The sequence below is a fragment of the Salvelinus sp. IW2-2015 genome, linkage group LG8 (genome assembly GCF_002910315.2).
Source record: "Salvelinus sp. IW2-2015 linkage group LG8, ASM291031v2, whole genome shotgun sequence".
NCBI lineage: Eukaryota > Metazoa > Chordata > Actinopteri > Salmoniformes > Salmonidae > Salvelinus > Salvelinus sp. IW2-2015.
The window spans coordinates 27,376,027-27,384,847 of record NC_036848.1 but is presented as its reverse complement, the minus strand read 5'-3'; the positions used below and the strand labels follow the sequence as shown (position 1 = coordinate 27,384,847).

Here is an 8,821-nt window from a genome sequence, read left to right as displayed (position 1 = left end):
AGAATCAGTCAATTGAAATAAATTCATTAGACCCTAATCTATGGATTTCACATGACTTGGATTACAGATATGCATCTGTTGGTCACAGATACCTTTAAAAAAAATGGGCCTCACAATGGGCCTCAGGAACTCGTCGCGGCATTTTTGTGCATTCAAATTGCCATCGATAAAATGCAACTGTGTTTGTTGTCTGTAGCTTATGCCTGCCCATACCATAACCCCACCACAGGGCATTGTTCACATTTACATTTACATTACATTTAAGTCATTTAGCAGACGCTCTTATCCAGAGCGACTTACAAATTGGTGCATTCACCTTATGATATCCAGTGGAACAACCACTTTACAATAGTGCATCTAACTCAATTTCACAAGTTCACAACGTTGACGTCAGCAAACCACTCACCCACACAACGCCATACACGGTTTGCAGTTGTGAGGCCGGTTGTATGTACTGCCAAATTCTATAAAACAACGTTGTAGGCAGCTTAGAGTAGAGAAATTAACATTCAATTCTCTGGCAACAGCTCTGGTGGACATTCCTGCAGTCAGCATGCCAATTGCATGCTCCCTCAAAACTTGAGACATCTGTGGCATTGTATTGTGAGCCAAAATTGCACATTTTAAAGTGGCTTTTTATCGTCCCTAGCACAAGGTGCACCTGTGTAATGATCATGCTGTTTAATCAGCTTCTTGATATGCCACACCTGTCAGGTGGATAGATTATCTTCGCAAAGGAGGAACACTCACTAACAGGGATGTAAACAAATTTGTGCACAAAATTGAGAAATAAGCTTTTTGTGCGTATGGAAAATGTCCGGGATCTTTTATTTCAGCTCATGAAACATGGGACCAAGACTTTACTCATTGCGTTTATGTTTTTGTTCAGTATAGATACAGAAAGCTAAGTTGCTGAGTACATCTAGCTGTATTAACACCAGGCAGCCAAAGTGCTGTTGTGTGTCAGTCTCTCCTGAGGTTATTCAGTCTCTCTTCCAGGTCAGCATCTGCATCTGCCAGAGCTGGCTGGGGTTCAGCTTTCTTCCCACCTGCCACTGAGAGGCTACCTCCCGTGGATGGCAGATCTAAATGAACAGGAAGGAAATGATTTATATCAATCAATAGGAACCGTGATGAAGAGATGACCAGCTGTATCACTACTACAGCATTTTAGTAAAGTGAGTGCAGTTGTAAATCTTACTAACTGCAAGCACAATAACTTCACTTTATTCCTTACTTGAGAGTTCGTCAGAGAGATTGAGACCCAGCTCGTCCAACACTTGGGACACAACAGCATCACTGAAAATAAAGAGTTAGTGTTTCCATAGATTTACCAGCTAACATAAGTATGCCAAAAGTATAAATTGTACAATTTAAAATAAGATATAACGATGTCTTCATATTGAGTTGGGGCAGGTTTTCATTTTTAGATTTTTTTTTAACCAAATCTGTATTTTGGATGTAAATGACATTTTTTTTGCGATTTCACTTGGTCTTAAGAAACTTACCCCACCCGCAATAGACTTCTTCATGCAGATAAAACATTAACAAAGGCTCCAAAAACACCCAAATACATCCTTTTAGAAATGGCAATTCTCTCAGTATAGATATTTTCCATTTTGTTGGACTTGAATGATAACTTCTCCATGTAGCCGGCGCATGAGCACACGGAAAAGTATCACTCGAGTTCAAAATGGAATAAAAAAAAAAGGTTTGGAATGACACAATGTCAAGGGTACAACATCTAAAGACTTACATCACTATACTGATAGTGTTGCCGTTTCGAATTAAGTGATAATGCCCGAGAAGCCAGTGTTTGGAGGATATATTGGCACGGGTGTTGTTAACCGTGCCAATATATCCTCCAAACACCGGCTTCTCGGGCATTATCACTTTTATACAACGGATTACCAACATATTCAAATCAAACTTTATTTTGATGAATTTATTCATACTATTTCATCCTTCCACAAGATATAGTCCCGAAACAAATCTAGGGTTGCTACCCAAGCCGGTTGGTCGTTCGTTTTATTGGTTCGGTTGTCAGACTGAACGGACCCAGTCGTTTATTTGGATACATCCATAACAATGAGCTAATGAGGCACGATTTTGCCAGGCATAGAAAATGTGCTCTCTCGTTAGGACACTGTTGTTCAGAGGAGCTAGCCAACAACACAGCTAACACTAACTTCAAACTGAAGCTGGAAAGACTGCAAACTAGCTGCACTTAATTTCGTGTTACCTTTTTTAAATTCAAATTTCTTTGTATATATCCATAAAAATTATGCCAGCTAATTCATGATTTCGACTGGCTGAGAAACTGCCTGCCTCTCTCTCGTCCCGACTCCTGACACGTTCATTACTATGGGACAGTTGGAGATCGAATTTGAATATTGAAACAATGTTGCAAATGTCAGAGAGAGACAGTATAGTTTATACAAATCTCCGATGTTAAAAACTAAATGTTAGTCTAAAAGAAATGTGAGAATGTCTAGATGCTTTTTATGGTGGAGATCAAGTTTATAACTTCCCTGCCTGAGCTGATGAGACAGTGGATTGCGCAGTCAAATGGAACAGAGTAAATAGGCATTTTAACGTCATAGATTTAACCGGTGGTAACTTGTGGAATAGACACCGGCTGGAATGCGCTTTTAACCAATCAGCATTCATGGTTCATGTTTTATCTGTGCCTCTGCAGAATGAGCATTAGGAAGTCTATCGCCGGTGGTATAAGTTTCTCAAAACCAAGTGAAATCGCAAAAAAAAGGTCTGGACACTTCTATGACATGACATTTAAAGTGTACCTATCCTTTAAAGGATTTGGCTGGAATTTCTCTGTCATGAACCCCCTACCTCTCTTCTTCATCATCCTCATCACCCATGGCATCATCTATGGCATCATTCATCATCTCCTCTTTCATGTCCATGATCTCACTCTGTCGTTCAAACTCCATCATGATCTTCTGAATCTGTGGCAACTTCATCTGTGTAGGGGAAGTGAATGTTATGTTATGAGCCAATGGAATGTATTAGCACAATTCAACCGGTAACAAAAATGACTACAACAGTTTGAGGCTTTTTAAGTGCCTTACAGTTCTACTGGCACGTTGTCTCGATACAGAATTGAATCATGTTTTTAACAGGAATCATGAAACAATGAAAAGATACACACCTGTCTGTTCATGGTAGCCATGGCTTTGGTGACTCCTTTCATTGCCTGTGCCATGCTGTTGTTTGACTTGAGAGTCTGGATTTTCAGACTGACTGCCTGGATATTTGCCCTCATCATAATAAATTTCTTCACATAGTGCCTTGTGCGAACCAAGTCCTTCGCCATGATCTTGACAGCATCCTAGAATGGTGTGTGGATAAGTGTGAGACAATTGACAATGATGCATGACAATTTACATAAAGGCGTGAAGTCTTTTCCCCCTTTAAACAGCCCCTTATATTTGCCCTCATTATCTCACCATTTGTCCTTGTTTGGCCATTTTCTTAATGTCAGCTATTATTTTCTTCTCCTGCTGCTCCAGTCTTTGTCGCTCTCTGTCCAGATCTCTCATGGCCCGATTCAGTGCCCTCTGGTTCTGCCTCAGCATCTCCTCTGGGGTCTTCCTCTTCCCAAACAGGAACTCCATCTAATGTACAAAATTGGGAAAGAAAATCAGGAAATAATTTGGCTACACATATCATCCAAATCTACCTCTTTCCTGTCAGTCATTATTACTTAGAATTTACAATGTGTCCGTTTCCCCCCTAAACAGGCACTAATTTTCTGTACGTTTCATGCATGCGTTTTGTTTGTAAGATAGCTACATTATAAACATGAATTCGTGTAGGATAACTCCTCATCTGATCCATTTACTGTAGCTAGCTGGACTCTGATTAAACGTCTTTTTAACAATCATCGTTAACGTGATTTATCAAATTCCCAGAATTCAATAAACAGGCCTACTATGCATAGATAAATGGACTTGATTATGTAGACCTTTAAACTATTAGCTAGCTAGCTAGGTATGCGTGCTTCCTTGGTAGTTTAACGTTAGTAGCTAACATTAGCTGCTAGGTAGCTAACTACGAAGTTGAGTCATAGTAACAAGCTAGTTATTATTCAATTTTATGTTACAGTGTATGAAGTATTTCGTGGCGGGGCTGTTTAAGTCGCGATAATGGCTACTGTTATGGAAAATAGCTACCGTTTGAGAGGTCTTCACCGGTTTTAAATCGGAAACAGACACCCTATTTGCACAGATAGATGGATTTGTTTTCTTTTATGGACTTCCGCAGAAAGTTAGCTTCACTTCCGTCCTACTCCTACTCCTTCTCCTACTCCTACTCCTTCCCCTACTCCTAATACTTCTTCTACCCCTTCTCTTTCTTATTCTCCTCCTTCTTGATTTGATTCTTCTCTCTCTATGGCATATTGGCGTTCGCAACAATGAAATGTGCATTCCGCACCTTACTGTGCTGGTGGATAATAAGTATCCCAAAAAAGGAAAACATTTTAGGTAAAAATAAATAAAATATCATACAAACTACCAAACAAAAAGAAGTGAACTAAACAAAATCAACCTGCTTTTCTGTTTAATTAAAAAATATATATAATCAGGTCCCAACACAGGCTCAGAAGCCTCCTGTGAGGGCGGGACATTTCCTAGCGACAAAAGTCCTTGTAGTGCTTCTGCTGTAAAGTCTTGGAGCCCCAAAAACGTATCAGCTGCAGATATAATGATATCCAGCTTATTGGACTTCTTAGACACAATTAATCACTGTGGCTATAAATGCCACAAAATCCACCTTCTTCACAATGAGTGTATCCAGATCACCTGATTGACTTAAAACACTAGCAACTGGTTGCAATGTATCCACCGCCATATCTTCAACACTGTTGCCTCTTGCCCCTTCGACTCTCTTCACCGCCTCCACATAGGAGATCCGCTGCGCAGCCCAGATCCTTGACACCTCGACCTCCTTCACTCTACAGTGCACTCAAGGATGTCCAGAATATGATCCCCACCACAGTTGCAACAATATACTTCTCCCGTCTGCAAACATGTGACACGGGATCATATCCTTTACAATTTCTACACTATAATGGTTTGGACATGCTCTCCCCGCATACCTCACATATCCACGCTTCACATATTCAGGCAGAGTCTCCTCAAACAACAATAATATCGACAGGCTTTTCTTCTTCCTTACATTTACCATACGGGTCAGGCGAGATGCACTGACCATTCCTGGGAATTTCTGACTAAGCTACTCATCATCTACAGTGCCAGTCAAAAGTTTGAACACACCTACTCATTCAAGGGTTTCTCTTTACTTTTACTATTTTTATACATTGTAGAATAATAGGGAAGACATCAAAACTATGATATAACCAGGGTGGCTATAACATATGGAATCATGTAGTAACCATAAAAGTATATTTTATATTTGAGATTCTTCAAAGTAGCCACCCTTTGCCTTGATGACAGCTTTGCACACTCTTTGCATTCTCTCAACCAGCTTCACCTGGAATGCTTTTCCAACAGTCTTGAAGGAGTTCCCACAAAATGCTGAGCACTTGTTGGCTGCTTTTTCTTCACTCTGTGGTCCAACTCATCCCAAACCATCTCAGTTGGGTTGAAGTCGGTTGATTGTGGAGGCCAGGTCATCTGATGCCGCACTCCACTCTCCTACATCAAATAACTCTTACACAGCCTGGAGGTGGGTTTGGGGTCATTGTCCTGTTGAAAAACAAATGATAGTCCCACTAAGCACAAACCAGATTGGATGGCGTATCGCTGCAGAATGCTGTGGTAGCCATGCTGGTTAAGTGTGCCTTGAATACTAAATAAATCACAGACAGTGTCACCAGCAAAGCACCCCCACACCATCACATCTCCTCCTCCATGCTTCACGGTGGGAACCACACATGTGGAGATCATTCATTCACCTACTCTGTGTTTCACAATGACATGGCGGTTGGAACCAAAAATCTCAAATTTGAACAGTTGATGTTGACATGTGTCTGTTACTTGAACTCTGTGAAGCATTTATTTGGGCTGCAATCTGAGGTGCAGTTAATTGCCGATTTCTGAGGATGGTAACTCTAATGAACTTATCCTCTCTCTTTGCTTATTTGAGCTGTTCTTGCCATAATATGTACTTGGTCTTATACCAAATAGGGCTATCTTCTGTATACCAACCCTACCTTAACACAACACAACTGATTGGCTCAAACGCATTAAGAAGGACAGACATTCCACAAATTAACTTTTAACAAGGCAGACCTGTTAATTGAAATGCATTCCAGGTGACTACCTCATGAAGCTGGTTGAGAGAATGCCAAGAGTGTGCAAAGCTGTCATCAAGGCAAAGAGTGGCTACGATGAAGAATCTCAAATATAAAATATATTTTGATTTGTTTTGTGGTTACTACATTATTCAATATGTGTTATTTCATAGTTTTGATGTCTTCACTATTATTCTACAATGTAGAAAATAGTAAAAATAAAGCAAAACCCTTGAATTAGTAGGTGTGTCCAAACTTTTGACTGGTACTGTACTTAGCTAGCGAATGCAGCTAGCTAGTTTAGCCTACTAAAACACCCGGCTCAAACAGACAGGGATGCTATGTTAGCTAGCTGGCTATGGCTATCCAACACTGGAACTCTTCCGAGTCAAGATAAGCTTTTGGTTTTATTAATTTATTGCTACCTGGGCCCGCCTGTGTAACTGCTAAACTGCTAGCTGACTGTACACTGTACTGCATGATTGTAGTGGGTTATATTAGCTATGTTGACTATGACATTAGCTAATAGTGTAACAACGATATAGGCTGTGTGTAGAGGTTAGCGGTTATGATATGAAGATTTGACTTGGAAAGGTTTTTTCGCCTGGCCTCAGACAGCTGATCTGTTGCGAACTGTAATCCACAAGCGAAGGGAAAAGGTGAGAGGAAGATAGCGTGAAGGAATTATACAAAGAGCAATGTGATCATGCTGTTTGTATTTGGCTGCTATGAAAGTGAACTGTGTTTGCGTGTGATCAGCGGTGTATTCATTCTGACAATTCTGTTTAAAATCTTTTCTTTAACGGAACAAAACAGGGATACATACCTGAAATTGTCCAATTGAAACTCTTGTTTGCAACTGTTGGACTAATGATTACACCCTAGATCAGCTAGATGCAGGCAAGCGTTTGCAAGACGGTATCGAATGTACCACTGTCTGTCACCTTGATTACTAAAATGTATCTCGACCTGTGCACCGATGTAGTAAACTTTCATTCATAGGCTAGGTTGTAGCAACATGATGGGTGTAGGGAAAATTTCAGTATCATGTAGTAGCATAAACCTATCGATGTTACATTCAGCTGAATGGAATATGAATGACAGCCATCCAATATGTAAGTCTATGTGATTGTATGGGTATAGTCCAGTGTGTGTCCATAGAGTCGGTGCAAGAGAGTTAGTGCAAAAACAGGTCAATGCAGGTATTCCGGGTAGCCATTTGATTAGCTATTTAACAGTCTTGTTTAGCAGTATCATGGCTTGTGATTAGAAGCAGTTCAGGGTCCTGTTGGTTCCAGACTTGGTGCACTGGTACCGCTTGCTGTGCGTTAGCAGAGAGAACAGTCTATGGCTTGGGTGTCTGGAGTCTGAATTTATTTTGGGCCTTCCTCTGACACTGCCTGGTATAGAAGTCCTGGATGGAAGGGAGCTCGGCCCCAGTGATGGGTACTGGGCCGTATTCACCACTCTCTGTAGCGTCTTGCCTTGGAGTTGCTGTACCAAGCGGTGATGCAGCCAGTCAAGATACTCTCAATGGTGTAGCTGTATAACTTTTTGAAGATCTGAGGACCCATGCCACATTTTTCAGCCTCCTGAGGGGGAAGAGGCACTGTTGTGCCCTCCTCACAACTGTGTGGGTGTGTGTGGACCATGTTAATACCTTGACCTGCTCCACTACAGCCCCATCGATGTGGATGGGGGCGTGCTCACCCCTTTGTTTCCAGTAGTCCATGATCAGATCCTTTGTCTTGCTGATGTTGAGGGAGAGGTTGTTGTCCTGTCACCACACCACAAGTCATGACATTGCACAAGTGGGGGGGGGTGGGCCCTTCCTATTTCGCTGTCTATTGATCCTCTATTGTTCTTCAAGCAAGGGGGAGGCCGATAACATCACGACTTCCCATCAAACCAACTCCTTGAAATTTGCAGTTGTCTAAAAACAACTTTTGCTCAATACATATTTGACCCTTTAGTGTGTATACTTTGTCTGTATTTATACTTGGTGTTGCGGATTATCCCATGTTTAATACCAAGTTCACTGCCAAAGTGGCAAAGTGCCTATCCAATGGTGGTCACCAGCTGACCATATTAAGATGGCCGACACACACACCAAACAATTCATTGTCTGGCAGCCATCATCCCAGGACATTCCAGTATGTGTCATTTGATTGAAGTGTGTTCTCTATCTGATGTAGTCTGTTACTGTGTGCTGTGATATGTGCTATAGTTTCTTACTTATCAGATGATGTTTGAACCTTACTTTTGATGCTCTACTGCCCTATTGTTTGCCTATTGCTACTTAGCATGTAGCATATTGTCAATTTCAGTTCTTACTGCCATTCAAGTACTTCTACTTACACTTTGACGTAGAGTAATGTGTTGTCATCTAAAACACTCACAAACTTTTATAGATGCACAATCGAGAGCATTCTGTCGGACTGTATCACAACCTGGTACGGCAACTGCTTCGCCCTCAACCGCAAGGCTCTCCAGAGGGTAGTGCGGTCTGCACACCGCAACACCGGGGGCAAACTACCTGCC

General features: G+C 41.3%; 1 protein-coding gene across 2 annotated transcripts; it reads right to left on the bottom strand.

Moving 5' to 3' along the window:
* Positions 1–795: 795 nt before the first annotated feature.
* Positions 796–4,340, bottom strand: LOC111967659 (charged multivesicular body protein 2a). Of its 2 annotated transcripts, none has more exons than XM_023992877.2 (6): positions 4,197–4,340; positions 3,471–3,638; positions 3,173–3,352; positions 2,854–2,984; positions 1,238–1,299; positions 796–1,085 (listed from the first exon to the last, which is right to left on the bottom strand). In XM_023992877.2, the coding sequence occupies exons 2-6, from the start codon at positions 3,636–3,638 to the stop codon at positions 964–966; spliced, it is 663 nt and encodes a 220-aa protein (XP_023848645.1). In that variant the 5' UTR covers positions 4,197–4,340; the 3' UTR covers positions 796–963. The 2 variants fall into 2 exon arrangements, with proteins under 2 accessions (XP_023848645.1, XP_023848646.1); XM_023992878.2 differs by having other exon boundaries at positions 4,127–4,198.
* Positions 4,341–8,821: the final 4,481 nt, after the last annotated feature.